Genomic DNA, 21,444 nt, shown 5'->3' with positions numbered 1-21,444 from the left:
TAAATGCTCGATGTTACGTATGGCCCTCAGTAGACATGCCCAGGTGGAACAGCAACAGCACATTAATGCTGAGAAAGCACTGGAGATCCTTTCGGAACACACACTACCTGTAACTGTAGACCATGAAAGGCTGATGAATCTCTGGGAACAAGCTACTCAGAAAACTGAGGGAAATCAGCGTGAAAAATTCATGCAGTGCTCAGTCAATGCATTTACCATCATCGTAAAGAGATTAACAAGACTGCGCAAATATAGGAAATGGAGCAGGAAATGGAAAATGAAGTGAGGAAGTTAAGTCAATTTTGAACTTTTTCCATTGTTCAAGTTTTTGAATGTTTGTAACATGGAATGTAAAATCAGTTTTTCCATTGAATAATCCTTTTGAATGTAAATATATACGACCAGAACATGAAGTTTATACAGTTGGACTAAACGTTTTGCCATATTATCTTGATAAAAGCCATATTTTGTAATTTTATGTCAAAAATAAAGCATAAACTGAAGAATTTCTACCGACAAACAAAAGGATGAGGGGGATCTTATTGAAACTTACAGGATACTGAGGCCTGGATAGAGTGGACGTGGAGAGGACGTGTCGACTTGTAGGAAAAACTAGAACCAGAGGACCCAATCTCAGATTAAAGGGACGATCCTTTAAAACAGAGATGAGGAGGAATTTCTTCAGCCAGAGGGTGGTGAATCTGTGGAACTCTTTGCCTCAGAAGGCTGTGGAGGCCAAATCACTGAGTGTCTTTAAGACAGAGATAGATAGGTTCTTGATTAATAAGGGGATCAGGGGTTATGGGGAGAAGGCAGGAGAATGGGGATGAGAAAATATCAGCCATGATTGAATGGTGGAGCAGACTCGATGGGCCGAGTGGCCTAATTCTGCTCCTATGTCTTATGGTCTTATCCATGTGGAAAAAACATTCTCAACACGTGGGATTGCTAATGCTGAACAAGAACGTTTATCGAGAGATCAGAAAGCTTAATCTCTCCCCTCACACCTGTCAGAAATACAGACTTACCAGGGTTACACATTGGGCAGCAGATCGTTTTATGCTCATATTCCTTTGCACCACATGAAACACGATGGGAGTGCACATCATTTGCAATCTGCATAAATATACAAAAGAGAATGAGCACGATTTTGGCAGTTAGATTTTCACACTGCAATTAACATGGCAGCATTTTCACATATGGATGGGGAATGGTGCAGGGCACCAGAAACTGACCGATTATGATAGTACTGTAAAAGGTCCTGTAGTGTACCAGTCTCCCCTCACCCTTTAATATCCCACCCAGTCTAATCCCACTCTCCCCCTCACTCCCCACACCCTTTAATATCCCACCCAGTCTAATCCCACTCTCCCCCTCACTCCCCACACCCTTTAATATCCCACCCAGTCTAATTCCACTCTCCCCTCACTCCCCACACCCTTTAATATCCCACCCAGTCTAATCCCACTCTCCCCCTCACTCCCCGCACCCTTTAATATCCCAGCCAGTCTAATCCCACTCTCCCCTCACTCCCTTTAATATCCCACCCAGTCTAATCCCACTCTCCCTTCACTCCCCGCACCCTTTAATATCCCACCCAGTCTAATCCCACTCTCCCCTCACTCCCCACACCCTTTAATATCCCACCCAGTCTAATCCCACTCTCCCCTCACTCCCCACACCCTTTAATATCCCACCCAGTCTAATCCCACTCTCCCCCTCACTCCCCGCACCCTTTAATATCCCACCCAGTCTAATCCCACTCTCCCTTCACTCCCCGCACCCTTTAATATCCCACCCAGTCTAATCCCACTCTCCCCTCACTCCCCACACCCTTTAATATCCCACCCAGTCTAATCCCACTCTCCCCCTCGCTCCCCACACCCTTTAATATCCCACCCAGTCTAATCCCACTCTCCCCTCACTCCCCACACCCTTTAATATCCCACCCAGTCTAACCCCACTCTCCCCCTCACTCCCCGCACCCTTTAATATCCCACCCAGTCTAATCCCACTCTCCCCCTCACTCCCCACACTCTTTAATATCCCACCCAGTCTAATCCCACTCTCCCCCTCACTCCCCACACCCTTTAATATCCCACCCAGTCTAATCCCACTCTCCCCTCACTCCCCGCACCCTTTACTATCCCACCCAGTCTAATCCCACTCTCCCCCTCACTCCCCACACCCTTTAATATCCCACCCAGTCTAATCCCACTCTCCCCCTCACTCCCCACACCCTTTAATATCCCACCCAGTCTAATCCCACTCTCCCCTCACTCCCGACACCCTTTAATATCCCACCCAGTCTAATCCCACTCTCCCCTCACTCCCCACACCCTTTAATATCCCACCCAGTCTAATCCCACTCTCCCCTCACCCTTTAATATCCCACCCAGTCTAATCCCACTCTCCCCTCACTCCCCGCACCCTTTAATATCCCACCCAGTCTAATCCCACTCTCCCCTCACTCCCGACACCCTTTAATATCCCACCCAGTCTAATCCCACTCTCCCCTCACTCCCCACACCCTTTAATATCCCACCCAGTCTAATCCCACTCTCCCCTCACCCTTTAATATCCCACCCAGTCTAATCCCACTCTCCCCTCACTCCCCGCACCCTTTAATATCCCACCCAGTCTAATCCCACTCTCCCCTCACCCTTTAATATCCCACCCAGTCTAATCCCACTCTCCCTTCACTCCCCGCACCCTTTAATATCCCACCCAGTCTAATCCCACTCTCCCCTCACTCCCCACACCTTTTAATAACCCACCCAGTCTAATCCCACTCTCCCCTCACTCCCCACACCCTTTAATATCCCACCCAGTCTAATCCCACTCTCCCCCACACTCCCCATAACCTTTAATATCCCACCCAGTCTAATCCCACTCTCCCCTCACTCCCCACACCCTTTAATATCCCACCCAGTCTAATCCCACTCTCCCCTCACTCCCCACACCCTTTAATATCCCACGCAGTCTAATCCCACTCTCCCCCTCACTCCCCATAACCTTTAATATCCCACCCAGTCTAATCCCACTCTCCCCCTCACTCCCCATAACCTTTAATATCCCACCCAGTCTAATCCCACTCTCCCCTCACTCCCCGCACCCTTTAATATCCCACCCAGTCTAATCCCACTCTCCCCTCACCCTTTAATATCCCACCCAGTCTAATCCCACTCTCCCCCTCATTCCCACACCCTTTAATATCCCACCCAGTCTAATCCCACTCTCCCCCTCACTCCCCACACCCTTTAATATCCCACCCAGTCTAATCTCACTGCCCCCCTCACTCCCCGCACCCTTTAATATCCCACCCAGTCTAATCCCACTCTCCCCCTCAGTCCCCGCACCCTTTAATATCCCACCCAGTCTAATCCCACTCTCCCCTCACTCCCCACACCCTTTAATATCCCACCCAGTCTAATCCCACTCTCCCCCTCACTCCCCATAACCTTTAATATCCCACCCAGTCTAATCCCACTCACCCCCTCACTCCCCAAACCCTTTAATATCCCACCCAGTCTAATCCCACTCTCCCCTCACTCCCCACACCCTTTAATATCCCACCCAGTCTAATCCCACTCACCCCTCACTCCCCACACCCTTTAATATCCCACCCAGTCTAATCCCACTCTCCCCTCACTCCCCACACCCTTTAATATCCCACCCAGTCTAATCCCACTCTCCCCTCACTCCCCGCACCCTTTAATATCCCACCCAGTCATATCCCACTCTCCCCCTCATTCCCACACCCTTTAATATCCCACCCAGTCTAATCCCACTCTCCCCTCACTCCCCACACCCTTTAATATCCCACCCAGTCTAATCCCACTCTCCTCTCACTCCCCACACTCTTTAATATCCCACCCAGTCTAATCCCACTCTCCCCTCACTCCCCACACCCTTTAATATCCCACCCAGTCTAATCCCACTCTCCCCCTCAGTCCCCGCACCCTTTAATATCCCACCCAGTCTAATCCCACTCTCCCTCTCGCTCACCACACCCTTTAATATCCCACCCAGTCTAATCCCACTCTCCCTCTCGCTCACCACACCCTTTAATATCCCACCCAGTCTAATCCCACTCTCCCCTCACTCCCCACAGCCTTTAATATCCCACCCAGTCTAATCCCACTCTCCCCTCACACCCCACACCCTTTAATATCCCACCCAGTCTAATCCCACTCTCCCCTCACTCCCCACATCCTTTAATATCCCACCCAGTCTAATCCCACTCTCCCCCACACCCTTTAATATCCCACCCAGTCTAATCCCACTCTCCCCCTCAGTCCCCGCACCCTTTAATATCCCACCCAGTCTAATCCCACTCTCCCTCTCGCTCCCCACACCCTTTAATATCCCACCCAGTCTAATCCCACTCTGCCCCTCACTCCCCACACCCTTTAATATCCCACCCAGTCTCCCCCTCACTCCCCGCACCCTTTAATATCCCACCCAGTCTAATCCCACTCTCCTCCTCACTCCCCACACCCTTTAATATCCCACCCAGACTCATCCCACTCTCCCCTCACCCTTTAATATCCCACCCAGTCTAATCTCACTCTCCCCTCACCCTTTAATATCCCACCCAGTCTAATCCCAGTCTCCCCCTCACTCCCCACACCCTTTAATATCCCACCCAGTCTAATCCCACTCTCCCCTCACCCTTTAATATCCCACCCAGTCTAATCCCACTCTCCCCATCATTCCCCGTACCCTTTAATATCCCACCCAGTCTAATCCCACTCTCCACTCACTCCCCCCACCCTTTAATATCCCACCCAGTCTAATCCCACTCTCCCGTCACTCCCCACACCCTTTAATATCCCACCCAGTCTAATCCCACTCTCCCCCTCACTCCCCACACCCTTTGATATCCCACCCAGTCTAATCCCACTCTCCCCCTCACTCCCCACACCCTTTAATATCCCACCCAGTCTAATCCCACTCTCCCCTCACTCCCCACACCCTTTAATATCCCACCCAGTCTAATCCCAGTCTCCCCCTCACTCCCCACACCCTTTAATATCCCACCCAGTCTAATCCCAGTCTCCCCCTCAATCCCCACACCCTTTAATATCCCACCCAGTCTAATTCCACTCTCCCCTCACTCCCCACACCCTTTAATATCCCACCCAGTCTAATCCCACTCCACCCTCACACCCCACACCCATTAATATCCCACCCAGTCTAATCCCACTCTCCCCTCACTCCCCACACCCTTTAATATCCCACCCAGTCTAATCCCACTCTCCCCTCACTCCCCACACCCTTTAATAGCCCACCCAGTCTAATCCCACTCTCCCCCTCACTCCCCACACCCTTTAATATCCCACCCAGTCTAATCCCACTCCCCCCTCACACCCCACACCCATTAATATCCCCCTCCCAGCCTAATCCCACTCTCCCCTCACTCCCCACACCCTTTAATATCCCACCCAGTCTAATCCCACTCCCCCCCCCTCACCCTTTAATATCCCACCCAGTCTAATCCCACTCTCCCCCTCACTCCCCACACCCTTTAATATCTCATCCAGTCTAATCCCACTCTCCCCCTCACTCCCCACACCCTTTAATATCCCACCCAGTCTAATCCCACTCTCTCCCTCAGTCCCCGCACCCTTTAATATCCCACCCAGTCTAATCCCACTCTCCCCCTCACCCTTTAATATCTCAACCAGTCTAATCCCACTCTCCCCCTCACTCCCCACACCCTTTAATATCCCATCCAGTCTAATCCCACTTTCCCCTCACTCCCCACACCCTTTAATATCCCACCCAGTCTAATCCCACTCTCCCCTCACCCTTTAATATCCCACCCAGTCTAATCCCACTCTCCCCCTCACTCCCCACACCCTTTAATATCCCACCCAGTCTAATCCCACTCTCCCCGCACCCTTTAATATCCCACCCAGTCTAATCCCACTCTCCCCTCACTCCCCGCACCCTTTAATATCCCACCCAGTCTAATCCCACTCTCCCCCTCAGTCCCCGCACCCTTTAATATCCCACCCAGTCTAATCCCACTCTCCCCTCACTCCCCACACCCTTTAATATCCCACCCAGTCTAATCCCACTCTCCCCCTCACCCTTTAATATCTCAACCAGTCTAATCCCACTCTCCCCTCACTCCCCACACCCTTTAATATCCCACCCAGTCTAATCCCACTCTCCCCTCACCCTTTAATATCCCACCCAGTCTAATCCCACTCTCCCCCTCACTCCCCACACCCTTTAATATCCCACCCAGTCTAATCCCACTCTCCCCTCACTCCCCACACCCTTTAATATCCCACCCAGTCTAATCCCACTCACTCCCCACACCCTTTAATATCCCACCCAGTCTAATCCCACTCTCCCCCTCAGTCCCCGCACCCTTTAATATCCCACCCAGTCTAATGCCACTCTCCCCTCACTCCCCACACCCTTTAATATCCCACCCAGTCTAATCCCACTCTCCCCCTCACTCCCCACTCCCTTTAATATCCCACCCAGTCTAATCCCACACCCCCTCACTCCCCACACCCTTTAATATCCCACCCAGTCTACTCCCACTCTCCCCCTCAGTCCCCGTTATATTTGCAGCATTCTATCTCGGTATCTTTTCCTGCTCATTGTGCACCCACTCCATTCTCTGTGATGGGATGAATTTAACTAAATATTGAACACAGCAGATTCTTGAATAAGGCCAGACATCCCTCTGGCTTTCCAAAACAACAATGATCGGCACAATCCGTTGATAGATAAAAAACTGTTCTGCACTATCTAACTACCGCGTTGCGCCCTGCGCGGATCTGGGCATGCCGGGTGAATAGTGGGAAAGGCCAAAATCAAGATTCGCGCTGGGCATGAACCAGTTTGCGATGCACCTGGCCCGCTCCCGCTGACAAGTTCCGGATCACGCAGAAAAAAGGTGAGCAGATCGTTAGTACTCATTTGCATTCATTTCAATCCCATTCGCGAGATTGAAGATGAATGCAGAGGCCTCCCGCGAATTACCCTACTCCCCAGCGGGAAGTCATGCAGAGTCGTTTAGCATTCCTTTTCAAAAACGTGAAGCTGGCGCAATGGCTGCTGGGGGAAGCGAGGAGTGGGTAACCATTTCCATTTCCCAGCATGCAGCTCAAGGGCACCAGAGCTGTGGTCCCAGTGCTCGGTGGGGGGTCCGACACAAACAACAGCAGGTCGTCTGCATGCAATGACATCCGGTTCTCTCTGCCCACCCTCACAATCACTCGCTACTTAGCCGACCTCCAAAAGGGCCATCGCAAAGGACTCAATCGCCAATGCAAGCAATGATGACAGCGGACACCCCTGCCACATTGTGTGCGCAACCCAAAATACACTGAACTCATCTCATTCATACGCCCGCTTGCCACCGGGGATGCATACAAATGATGCACTCACGCCACAAAACGGCCCAAACCATAGAGGCAGCTGCCAACAATCGAACACGAAAGAGCAGGGGCTTAAGCACTGGGGATCCTCTCACGACCAAAAAGTAAGTCTATGGATGAGTGGAGGGTACCTGAACATGCCCTCCCTAATGTTCCCGGCAGGTGTCTGGGGTCTCGAGGCTCCTGATGTGGCAGCAAGTGTGCAGAGCAAGGTTTGCCAGCATATCTGGCTTGCTGGATAGAACTCTGAAAGGTGGGCCACGTAAGGGTGGGAGAGGCTTGGGGGATGCGAGGGTCCTGGGATGGTAGCCCTAACTGATTGTTGGTCTCTCTCCTTCTCCAATTCTTTACAGATCAAAAATTGTTTGCGGTTGTGGATCCCGCAGACGCTGCCCTCACGTTGCTGGTAGCAGACAAGGCAGATAAACACCGGAAATGGCAGCAGCAACGATACAGGCTGTATTTGGGCCGGCACACACCCTGAAGACCCGGCTGCCCACGAGGCTGAGGAAGGACCCAGAAGCGGAGGACAGCGACAGGCCAAGGTGTACAGGTGTCATTGGTCATTCAATGTGCTGCAGAAGACTCTGTCTCAGCAGAGAGATAGTGCGGCATCTCTGCCACATCCTCGCGGACATAGCACCCCGTGGAGGAGGACACCCGCTCTCAGTGCCTCTGAAGGTCACTGCAGCCCTCAACCTTTATGCCACCAGATCATTCCAGGGCTCGAGAAGGAACCCGTGTGGCATTCCACAATCTACAGCACATAGACGCTTTTGGGAGGTGATGGATGCTCTGTATTAGTCGCGCCTTTGTTTGCAGAAGACACGAAGATGAGTGGTAAAGCAAAAAGTGCAGAGGATACTGGAAGTCTGCAGAGGGATTTGGATAGGCTAAGTGAATGGGCTAGGGTCTGGCAGATGGAATATAATGTTGACAAATGTGAGGTTATCCATTTTGGTAGGAATAACAGCAAAAGGGATTATTTAAATGATAAAATATTAAAACATGCTGCTGTGCAGTGAGACCTGGGTGTGCTAGTGCATGAGTCGCAAAAAGTTGGTTTACAGGTGATTAAGAAGGCAAATGGAGTTTTATCCTTCATTGCTAGAGGGATGGAGTTTAAGACTAGGGAGGTTATGCTGCAATTGTATAAGGTGATAGTGAGGCCACACCTGGAGTATTGTGTTCAGTTTTGGTCTCCTTAATAAAATTATGAAGGGAATAGATAGGATAGATGCAGGCAGGTTGTTTCCAATGGCGGGTGAAAGCAGAACTAGGGGACATACCCTCAAAATAAGGGGAAGTAGATTTAGGACTGAGCTTAGATGGAACTTCTTCACCCAAAGGGTTGTGAATCTATATAATCCCCCCCCCCGCCGATGACCCAACTCACCTTCTCAGCATTCACCACCCACTAATAATACAGTAAATTCGGGAGACCCAACTCTCCCCCTGCCTGCAGTCCTTTCTTCAGAAGCACCCTCCTAATCCTAGCCAACATCCCCCCTAAACCCCCCCCCCCCGCCCAAATCACCTCCCCCCTCACCACCGCCTTCAAGGCCTCCCGTACCACCGCCTACGATACCTCCCTCGTGCAGTTAAACCTGCGTATTCCTCAATTACCTTCCCAATATTTTCACAGAAACCTCAGTCCCCCAACAATGCCACATCCAATCTCCACCCCGGCCTCTGTACTGCCCCCTTCTCCAACACCATGTCCACCCAATGCGGGGCATGATCCAAAACTGCTATTGCCGAATACTCCCACCCCTTAACCCCAGCCAACAGCGCCTTCCCCACCACAAAAATAATCTATCCTCGAATAAACCTTGTGGACCGAGGAGAAAAACGAATACTCCCGCTCCCTCGTGTGCTAAAACCTCCAAGGGTCCAACCCTCCCATTTCCTCCACAAGTCCAGACAATGCCTTTGCGACTGGGCAAGCAAGCGCGGCTGCGACCTGTCCAATCTCGGCTCCTGCACCATGTTCCAGTCCCCACCCATTATCAGCTCGTATGAATCCAAGTCGGGGATGGCCCCACATACCTTCCTCACAAACCCTACATTGTCCCAGTTAGGGCCATACACGCTTCCCCAGGCCACCAACCTAACCTCCAACACCCCTGGTCACTATCAAATACCTGCCCCCCTGGTCTGCCACCACCTTCTCCATCTGGAACCTCGCTCTCTTACTAACCAAAACCGCTACCCCCCCCCGTGCCCTGCTATCAAATCCCGAATGAAACACCTGACTAACCCAGCCCTTCCTAAGCCTCACCTGATCCTTCACCCTCAAGTGAGTCTCCTGCAGCATCGCCACATCAGCCTTCAATTTTTTTTTTTAATTTTTAAAATTAAAATAAATTTAGAGTACCCAATTCATTTTTTCCAATTAAGGGGCAATTTAGCGTGGCCAATCCACCTACCCTGCACATCTTTTGGGTTGTGGGGGTGAAAGTCACGCAGACAAGGGGGTGAAAGTCACGCAGACAAGGGGGTGAAAGTCACGCAGACAAGGGGGTGAAAGTCACGCAGACAAGGGGAGAATGTGCAAACTCCACACAGACAGTGACCCGGAGCCGGGATCGAACCCGGGACCTCGGCGCCGTGAGGCTGCAGTGCTAACCACTGCACCACCGTGCTGCCGCCTTCAAACTTTTTAAGTGCGCGAGCACCCTCGAACTCTTCACTGGTTCTCCCAGCCCCTTCACGTTCCACGTAACTAACCTAACAGGGGCTCTCTCACCTCACCACACCCCACCCCCCCCCCCGGCTCTCCTATCCACCATCATAACTCTGGGCCCTGCCTACTGGACCTGAACGGCGCCCATCCCATTGTTACCATCGAAACTCTCCCAGAATCCCCCCTTCCACTTCCTCTCGAAAACACCTCACCCAGTATCGATCCCCCTCCCCTGCTTTAGGTTTCCAGTGTCATCTCGGGGATAGTGCATGTGAACTTGGAATCACCCCTAGAGGCCATTTCCAGGCTCGGGTTGCAGGCGGAAGCAGATGTTTTAGCCCTCCCCTTGTTAATTGCCCGGAGGCGGGACCTGTTTGGGGAGGGGGGGGGGCATCATCTCTGCCCTGTGCCTTGGCGTGACGGCAGGATCTACTGTAGTTTCTGACTCACGAGAAGGTGAAATTTGAGCTGAGGGGGATGAAGGAGGGGTGGCGTTCTGCAATACAGACTGTTTAACAGGCATTTCCGAGAACTGGCTGCCATTGAAGGGGGGTGAGGAAGAAGGTTGGCGTTGTTATTATTTTGATTGCAATTTACTGATTGACTGTTAATTTTTTTTACCTGGGACACACAAGCGGATGTTTTGGCCTGTTTAGTACGAAGTTTTACAACACCAGGTTAAAGTCCAACAGGTTTGTTTCGATGTCACTAACCTGTTGGACTTTAACCTGGTGTTATAAAATTTCTTACTGTGCTCACCCCAGTCCAACGCCGGCATCTCCACATCTTGGTCTGTATAGTGAAGGGGTGCTGCTTTTTTTGGGGGGTGGGGCGGATTGTTATTGTATTATTTTTCCTTTGTTTTTTCTTTCAGAATTTACAGTGCAGAAGGAGGCCACTCGGCCCATTGAGTCTGCATCACACCTTGGAAAGAGCACCCCATTGAAGCCCACACTTCCCCCATAACCCAGTAACACCACCTAATCTTATAGACAATTTAACATGGCCAATCCACCTAACCTGTACATCTTTTGACACTAAGGTGCAATTTAACACGGCCAATCCACCTAACCTGCACATCATTGGGCACTAAGGGACAATTTATCATGGCCAATCCACCTAACCTGCACATCTTTGAACACTAAGGGACAATTTAACATGGCCAATCCACCTAACCTGCACATCTTTGGACACTAAGGACAATTTATCACGGCCAGTCCACCTAACCTGTACATCTTTGGACACTAAGGGCAATTTAACATGGCCAATCCACCTAACCTGCACATCTTTGGACACTAAGGGACAATTTATCATGGCCAATCCACCTAACCTGCACATCTTTGGACACTAGGTGCAATTTAGCATGGCCAATCCACCTAACCTGCACATCTTTGGACACTAAGGGACAATTTAGCATGGCCAATCCACCTAACCTGCACATCTTTGGAGACTAAGGGACAATTTAGCATGGCCAATCCAACTAACCTGTACATCTTTGGACACTAAGGGACAATTTAGCACGGCCAATCCACCTAACCTGCACATCTTTGGACACTAAGGGACAATTTAACACGGCCAATCCACCTAACCTGCACATCTTTGGACACTATGGGACAATTTAACATGGCCAATCCACCTGATCTGCACATAGTTATCATAGAATTTACAGTGCAGAAGGAGGCCATTCGGCCCATCGAGTCTGCACCGGCTCTTGGAAAGAGCACCCTACCCAAGGTCAACACCGCCACCCTATCCCCATAACCCAGTAACCCCACCCAACACTAAGGGCAATTTTGGACACTAAGGGACAATTTAGCATGGCCAATCCACCTAACCTGCACATCTTTGGAGACTAAGGGACAATTTAGCATGGCCAATCCAACTAACCTGTACATCTTTGGACACTAAGGGACAATTTAGCACGGCCAATCCACCTAACCTGCACATCTTTGGACACTAAGGGACAATTTATCATGGCCAATCCACCTAACCTGCACATCTTTGGACACTAGGTGCAATTTAGCATGGCCAATCCACCTAACCTGCACATCTTTGGACACTAAGGTACAATTTATCGTGGCCAATCCACCTAACCTGTACATCTTTGGGCACTAAGGGACAGTTTATCATGGCCAATCCACCTAACCTGTACATCTTTGGACACTAAGGTACAATTTATCGTGGCCAATCCACCTAACCTGCACATCTTTGGACACTAAGGGACAATTTAACATGGCCAATCCACCTAACCTGTACATCTTTGGACACTAAGGGACAATTTAGCATGGCCAATCCACCTAACCTGCACATCTTTGGACACTAGGTGCAATTTATCATGGCCAATCCACCTCACCTGCACATCTTTGGACACTAAGGGGCAATTTATCATGGCCAATCCACCTAACCTGCTCATCTTTGGACACTAAGGAACAATTTAGCATGGCCAATCCACCTAACCTGCACATCTTTGGACACTAGGTGCAATTTATCATGGCCAATCCACCTCACCTGCACATCTTTGGACACTAAGGGACAATTTAACATGGCCAATCCACCTAACCTGCACATCTTTGGTCACTAAGGGACAATTTATCATGGCCAATCCACCTAACCTGCACATCTTTGGACACTAAGGGACAATTTAACATGGCCAATCCACCTAACCTGCACATCTTTGGACACTAAGGGACAATTTATCATGGCCAATCCACCTAACCTGCACATCTTTGGACACTAAGGGACAATTTAACATGGCCAATCCACCTAACCTGCACATCTTTGGACACTAAGGGACAATTTAACATGGCCAATCCACCTAACCTGTACATCTTTGGACACTAAGGGACAATTTATCATGGCCAATCCACCTAACCGGCACATCTTTGGACTGTGGGAGGAAACCGGAGCACCCGGAGGAAACCCACGCACACACGGGGAGGACGTGCAGACTTGGGGATTGTTAAGGGATTGATCCTGAAGACTTTCCAGGAGAGAATCAGATTCCCTGCTCTATATAAAAAAACAGTAATGGAGACTGATTTCCTGCTCTGGAAGCTCGGCCATTCGGCACCCTGGAATGAAGCCAGCGCCGGGACAGCACTTACCGCCAGAATGAAGATCCACCGGACAAACATTTTCCTCACAACCTCGCTTTTCCCAAAATGATCGAAGTGCTGACGCTGAAAGTTTTCACCTGTCCCAACTTGAACCGCACTGAAACACCAACACGTTTTCGGGACAAATCTACTGCAATGAATCGCCAGCGAAAGGAAATGTTTTTTCAAAACAATGAATATTAATGTCAAACTTGACGCTGGTACTTGGGAGGCGGGAAGGGGCAGCACCTGTGAGCAGCTCCGATTGAAAACAACTTCCACCGTGCGGCAGCTTTGGAGCCCCTCCCCCACAGGCCCTCCCCCACAGGCCCCACCCCACCCCACCCCTCCCCCACAGCCCCTCCCCCACAGCCCCAACCCCTCCCCTACTCCTCCCAGCCCCCTCCCCCACAGCCCCACCCTCGCAGCCTCCACCCGTCCCCCTCCCTCTCCTCCCCCCAGCCATCCCCTCCCCTCCTACCCCTCCCTCCCACTTACCCCCTCAGTCTGCAGTCCCCATTTCCCCCGCTCAGAGACACAGATACCACTTACCCCCTCACACTGCAGTCCCCATTTTCCCCGCTCAGAGACACAGACACCACTTACCCCCTCACACTGCAGTCCCCATTTCCCCCGCTCAGAGACACAGATACCACTTACCCCCTCACACTGCAGTCCCCATTTCCCCCGCTCAGAGACACAGACACAGATCCCACTTACCCCCTCACACTGCAGTCCCCATTTCCCCCGCTCAGAGACACAGATACCACTTACCCCCTCACACTGCAGTCCCCATTTCCCCCGCTCAGAGACACAGACACAGATACCACTTACCCCCTCACACTGCAGTCCCCATTTCCCCCACTCAGAGACACAGACACAGATACCACTTACCCCCTCACACTGCAGTCCCCATTTCCCCCGCTCAGACACACAGATACCACTTACCCCCTCACACTGCAGTCCCCATTTCCCCCGCTCAGAGACACAGATGCCACTTACCCCCTCACACTGCAGTCCCCATTTCCCCCGCTCAGAGACACAGATACCACTTACCCCCTCACACTGCAGTCCCCATTTCCCCCGCTCAGAGACACAGATACCACTTACCCCCTCACACTGCAGTCCCCATTTCCCCCGCTCAGAGACACAGATACCACTTACCCCCTCACACTGCAGTCCCCATTTCCCCCGCTCAGAGACACAGATGCCACTTACCCCCTCACACTGCAGTCCCCATTTCCCCCGCTCAGAGACACAGATACCACTTACCCCCTCACACTGCAGTCCCCATTTCCCCCGCTCAGAGACACAGATACCACTTACCCCCTCACACTGCAGTCCCCATTTCCCCCGCTCAGAGACACAGATACCACTTACCCCCTCACACTGCAGTCCCCATTTCCCCCGCTCAGAGACACAGACACAGATACCACTTACCCCCTCACACTGCAGTCCCCATTTCCCCCGCTCAGAGACACAGATACCACTTACCCCCTCACACTGCAGTCCCCATTTCCCCCGCTCAGAGACACAGACACAGATACCACTTACCCCCTCAGTCTGCAGTCCCCATTTCCCCCGCTCAGAGACACAGATACCACTTACCCCCTCACACTGCAGTCCCCATTTCCCCCGCTCAGAGACACAGATACCACTTACCCCCTCACACTGCAGTCCCCATTTCCCCCGCTCAGAGACACAGATACCACTTACCCCCTCACACTGCAGTCCCCATTTCCCCCGCTCAGAGACACAGATACCACTTACCCCCTCACACTGCAGTCCCCATTTCCCCCGCTCAGAGACACAGACACAGATACCACTTACCCCCTCACACTGCAGTCCCCATTTCCCCCGCTCAGAGACACAGGCACAGATACCACTTACCCCCTCACACTGCAGTCCCCATTTCCCCCGCTCAGAGACACAGACACAGATACCACTTACCCCCTCACACTGCAGTCCCCATTTCCCCCGCTCAGAGACACAGATACCACTTACCCCCTCACACTGCAGTCCCCATTTCCCCCGCTCAGAGACACAGACACAGGTACCACTTACCCCCTCACACTGCAGTCCCCATTTCCCCCGCTCAGAGACACAGACACCACTTACCCCCTCACACTGCAGTCCCCATTTCCCCCGCTCAGAGACACAGATACCACTTACCCCCTCACACTGCAGTCCCCATTTCCCCCGCTCAGAGACACAGACACAGATACCACTTACCCCCTCACACTGCAGTCCCCATTTCCCCCGCTCAGAGACACAGACACAGATACCACTTACCCCCTCACACTGCAGTCCCCATTTCCCCCGCTCAGAGACACAGATACCACTTACCCCCTCACACTGCAGTCCCCATTTCCCCCGCTCAGAGACACAGACACAGATACCACTTACCCCCTCACACTGCAGTCCCCATTTCCCCCGCTCAGAGACACAGACACAGATACCACTTACCCCCTCACACTGCAGTCCCCATTTCCCCCGCTCAGAGACACAGACACCACTTACCCCCTCACACTGCAGTCCCCATTTCCCCCGCTCAGAGACACAGATACCACTTACCCCCTCACACTGCAGTCCCCATTTCCCCCGCTCAGAGACACAGATACCACTTACCCCCTCACACTGCAGTCCCCATTTCCCCCGCTCAGAGACACAGACACAGATACCACTTACCCCCTCACACTGCAGTCCCCATTTCCCCCGCTCAGAGACACAGACACAGATACCACTTACCCCCTCACACTGCAGTCCCCATTTCCCCCGCTCAGAGACACAGACACAGATACCACTTACCCCCTCACACTGCAGTCCCCATTTCCCCCGCTCAGAGACACAGATACCACTTACCCCCTCACACTGCAGTCCCCATTTCCCCCGCTCAGAGACACAGACACAGGTACCACTTACCCCCTCACACTGCAGTCCCCATTTCCCCCGCTCAGAGACACAGACACCACTTACCCCCTCACACTGCAGTCCCCATTTCCCCCGCTCAGAGACACAGATACCACTTACCCCCTCACACTGCAGTCCCCATTTCCCCCGCTCAGAGACACAGACACAGATACCACTTACCCCCTCACACTGCAGTCCCCATTTCCCCCGCTCAGAGACACAGACACAGATACCACTTACCCCCTCACACTGCAGTCCCCATTTCCCCCGCTCAGAGACACAGATACCACTTACCCCCTCACACTGCAGTCCCCATTTCCCCCGCTCAGAGACACAGACACAGATACCACTTACCCCCTCACACTGCAGTCCCCATTTCCCCCGCTCAGAGACACAGACACAGATACCACTTACCCCCTCACACTGCAGTCCCCATTTCCCCCGCTCAGAGACACAGACACCACTTACCCCCTCACACTGCAGTCCCCATTTCCCCCGCTCAGAGACACAGATACCACTTACCCCCTCACACTGCAGTCCCCATTTCCCCCGCTCAGAGACACAGATACCACTTACCCCCTCACACTGCAGTCCCCATTTCCCCCGCTCAGAGACACAGACACAGATACCACTTACCCCCTCACACTGCAGTCCCCATTTCCCCCGCTCAGAGACACAGGCACAGATACCACTTACCCCCTCACACTGCAGTCCCCATTTCCCCCGCTCAGAGACACAGACACAGATACCACTTACCCCCTCACACTGCAGTCCCCATTTCCCCCGCTCAGAGACACAGACACAGATACCACTTACCCCCTCACACTGCAGTCCCCATTTCCCCCGCTCAGAGACACAGATACCACTTACCCCCTCACACTGCAGTCCCCATTTCCCCCGCTCAGAGACACAGACACAGATACCACTTACCCCCTCACACTGCAGTCCCCATTTCCCCCGCTCAGAGACACAGATACCACTTACCCCCTCACACTGCAGTCCCCATTTCCCCCGCTCAGAGACACAGACACAGATACCACTTACCCCCTCACACTGCAGTCCCCATTTCCCCCGCTCAGAGACACAGACACAGACACCACTTACCCCCTCACACTGCAGTCCCCATTTCCCCCGCTCAGAGACACAGATACCACTTACCCCCTCACACTGCAGTCCCCATTTCCCCCGCTCAGAGACACAGATACCACTTACCCCCTCACACTGCAGTCCCCATTTCCCCCGCTCAGAGACACAGATACCACTTACCCCCTCACACTGCAGTCCCCATTTCCCCCGCTCAGAGACACAGACACAGATACCACTTACCCCCTCACACTGCAGTCCCCATTTCCCCCGCTCAGAGACACAGATGCCACTTACCCCCTCACACTGCAGTCCCCATTTCCCCCGCTCAGAGACACAGACACAGATACCACTTACCCCCTCACACTGCAGTCCCCATTTCCCCCGCTCAGAGACACAGACACCACTTACCCCCTCACACTGCAGTCCCCATTTCCCCCGCTCAGAGACACAGATACCACTTACCCCCTCACACTGCAGTCCCCATTTCCCCCGCTCAGAGACACAGACACAGATACCACTTACCCCCTCACACTGCAGTCCCCATTTCCCCCGCTCAGACACACAGATACCACTTACCCCCTCACACTGCAGTCCCCATTTCCCCCGCTCAGAGACACAGATACCACTTACCCCCTCACACTGCAGTCCCCATTTCCCCCGCTCAGAGACACAGATACCACTTACCCCCTCACACTGCAGTCCCCATTTCCCCCGCTCAGAGACACAGACACAGATACCACTTACCCCCTCACACTGCAGTCCCCATTTCCCCCGCTCAGACACACAGATACCACTTACCCCCTCACACTGCAGTCCCCATTTCCCCCGCTCAGAGACACAGATACCACTTACCCCCTCACACTGCAGTCCCCATTTCCCCCGCTCAGAGACACAGACACAGATACCACTTACCCCCTCACACTGCAGTCCCCATTTCCCCCGCTCAGAGACACAGATACCACTTACCCCCTCACACTGCAGTCCCCATTTCCCCCGCTCAGAGACACAGACACAGATACCACTTACCCCCTCACACTGCAGTCCCCATTTCCCCCGCTCAGAGACACAGATACCACTTACCCCCTCACACTGCAGTCCCCATTTCCCCCGCTCAGAGACACAGACACCACTTACCCCCTCACACTGCAGTCCCCATTTCCCCCGCTCAGAGACACAGATACCACTTACCCCCTCACACTGCAGTCCCCATTTCCCCCGCTCAGAGACACAGACACAGATACCACTTACCCCCTCACACTGCAGTCCCCATTTCCCCCGCTCAGAGACACAGATACCACTTACCCCCTCACACTGCAGTCCCCATTTCCCCCGCTCAGAGACACAGATACCACTTACCCCCTCACACTGCAGTCCCCATTTCCCCCGCTCAGAGACACAGACACAGATACCACTTACCCCCTCACACTGCAGTCCCCATTTCCCCCGCTCAGAGACACAGATACCACTTACCCCCTCACACTGCAGTCCCCATTTCCCCCGCTCAGAGACACAGATACCACTTACCCCCTCACACTGCAGTCCCCATTTCCCCCGCTCAGAGACACAGATACCACTTACCCCCTCACACTGCAGTCCCCATTTCCCCCGCTCAGAGACACAGACACAGATACCACTTACCCCCTCACACTGCAGTCCCCATTTCCCCCGCTCAGAGACACAGATGCCACTTACCCCCTCACACTGCAGTCCCCATTTCCCCCGCTCAGAGACACAGACACAGATACCACTTACCCCCTCACACTGCAGTCCCCATTTCCCCCGCTCAGAGACACAGACACCACTTACCCCCTCACACTGCAGTCCCCATTTCCCCCGCTCAGAGACACAGACACCACTTACCCCCTCACACTGCAGTCCCCATTTCCCCCGCTCAGAGACACAGATACCACTTACCCCCTCACACTGCAGTCCCCATTTCCCCCGCTCAGAGACACAGACACAGATACCACTTACCCCCTCACACTGCAGTCCCCATTTCCCCCGCTCAGAGACACAGATACCACTTACCCCCTCACACTGCAGTCCCCATTTCCCCCGCTCAGAGACACAGATACCACTTACCCCCTCACACTGCAGTCCCCATTTCCCCCGCTCAGAGACACAGACACAGATACCACTTACCCCCTCACACTGCAGTCCCCATTTCCCCCGCTCAGAGACACAGACACAGATACCACTTACCCCCTCAGTCTGCAGTCCCCATTTCCCCCGCTCAGAGACACAGATACCACTTACCCCCTCACACTGCAGTCCCCATTTCTCCCGCTCAGAGACACAGATACCACTTACCCCCTCACACTGCAGTCCCCATTTCCCCCGCTCAGAGACACAGACACAGATACCACTTACCCCCTCACACTGCAGTCCCCATTTCCCCCGCTCAGAGACACAGATACCACTTACCCCCTCACACTGCAGTCCCCATTTCCCCCGCTCAGAGACACAGACACAGATACCACTTACCCCCTCACACTGCAGTCCCCATTTCCCCCGCTCAGAGACACAGACACAGATACCACTTACCCCCTCACACTGCAGTCCCCATTTCCCCCGCTCAGAGACACAGATACCACTTACCCCCTCACACTGCAGTCCCCATTTCCCCCGCTCAGACACACAGACACAGATACCACTTACCCCCTCACACTGCAGTCCCCATTTCCCCCGCTCAGAGACACAGATACCACTTACCCCCTCACACTGCAGTCCCCATTTCCCCCGCTCAGAGACACAGACACAGATACCACTTACCCCCTCACACTGCAGTCCCCATTTCCCCCGCTCAGAGACACAGATACCACTTACCCCCTCACACTGCAGTCCCCATTTCCCCCGCTCAGACACACAGACACAGATACCACTTACCCCCTCACACTGCAGTCCCCATTTCCCCCGCTCAGAGACACAGATACCACTTACCCCCTCACACTGCAGTCCCCATTTCCCCCGCTCAGACACACAGACACAGATACCACTTACCCCCTCACACTGCAGTCCCCATTTCCCCCGCTCAGACACACAGACACAGATACCACTTACCCCCTCACACTGCAGTCCCCATTTCCCCCGCTCAGACACACAGACACAGATACCACTTACCCCCTCACACTGCAGTCCCCATTTCCCCCGCTCAGAGACACAGATACCACTTACCCCCTCACACTGCAGTCCCCATTTCCCCCGCTCAGAGACACAGATACCACTTACCCCCTCACACTGCAGTCCCCATTTCCCCCGCTCAGAGACACAGACACAGATCCCACTTACCCCCTCACACTGCAGTCCCCATTTCCCCCGCTCAGAGACACAGACACAGATACCACTTACCCCCTCACACTGCAGTCCCCATTTCCCCCGCTCAGAGACACAGATACCACTTACCCCCTCACACTGCAGTCCCCATTTCCCCCGCTCAGAGACACAGATACCACTTACCCCCTCACACTGCAGTCCCCATTTCCCCCGCTCAGAGACACAGACACAGATACCACTTACCCCCTCACACTGCAGTCCCCATTTCCCCCGCTCAGAGACACAGATACCACTTACCCCCTCACACTGCAGTCCCCATTTCCCCCGCTCAGAGACACAGACACAGATCCCACTTACCCCCTCACACTGCAGTCCCCATTTCCCCCGCTCAGACACACAGACACAGATACCACTTACCCCCTCACACTGCAGTCCCCATTTCCCCCGCTCAGAGACACAGATACCACTTACCCCCTCACACTGCAGTCCCCATTTCCCCCGCTCAGAGACACAGACACAGATACCACTTACCCCCTCACACTGCAGTCCCCATTTCCCCCGCTCAGAGACACAGACACAGATACCACTTACCCCCTCACACTGCAGTCCCCATTTCCCCCGCTCAGAGACACAGATACCACTTACCCCCTCACACTGCAGTCCCCATTTCCCCCGCTCAGAGACACAGATACCACTTACCCCCTCACACTGCAGTCCCCATTTCCCCCGCTCAGAGACACAGACACAGATACCACTTACCCCCTCACACTGCAGTCCCCATTTCCCCCGCTCAGAGACACAGATACCACTTACCCCCTCACACTGCAGTCCCCATTTCCCCCGCTCAGAGACACAGATACCACTTACCCCCTCACACTGCAGTCCCCATTTCCCCCGCTCAGAGACACAGACACAGATACCACTTACCCCCTCACACTGCAGTCCCCATTTCCCCCGCTCAGAGACACAGATACCACTTACCCCCTCA

The 21,444-nt window shown here is 53.2% G+C and overlaps 1 protein-coding gene across 1 annotated transcript in view; it reads right to left on the bottom strand.

The window, feature by feature from the left end:
• The window catches only part of LOC140405515 (tumor necrosis factor receptor superfamily member 5-like), a 50,865-nt gene extending 37,370 nt beyond the window's left edge, over positions 1 to 13,495 (bottom strand). The window contains exons 1-2 of the mRNA XM_072494057.1: positions 13,197 to 13,495; positions 1,029 to 1,116 (exon numbers count right to left, since the gene is read on the bottom strand). Of these exons, the coding sequence (XP_072350158.1) occupies positions 1,029 to 1,116; positions 13,197 to 13,226 (118 nt within the window). The 5' untranslated portion in view covers positions 13,227 to 13,495. The remainder of the gene's footprint in view (positions 1 to 1,028; positions 1,117 to 13,196) is intronic.
• Between the last annotated feature and the right edge of the window lie 7,949 nt (positions 13,496 to 21,444).

The sequence above is a fragment of the Scyliorhinus torazame genome, chromosome X (assembly GCF_047496885.1).
Source record: "Scyliorhinus torazame isolate Kashiwa2021f chromosome X, sScyTor2.1, whole genome shotgun sequence".
NCBI lineage: Eukaryota > Metazoa > Chordata > Chondrichthyes > Carcharhiniformes > Scyliorhinidae > Scyliorhinus > Scyliorhinus torazame.
Note: the sequence above shows the minus strand (reverse complement) of the source record. Positions and strands in the feature narration are given on the sequence as shown.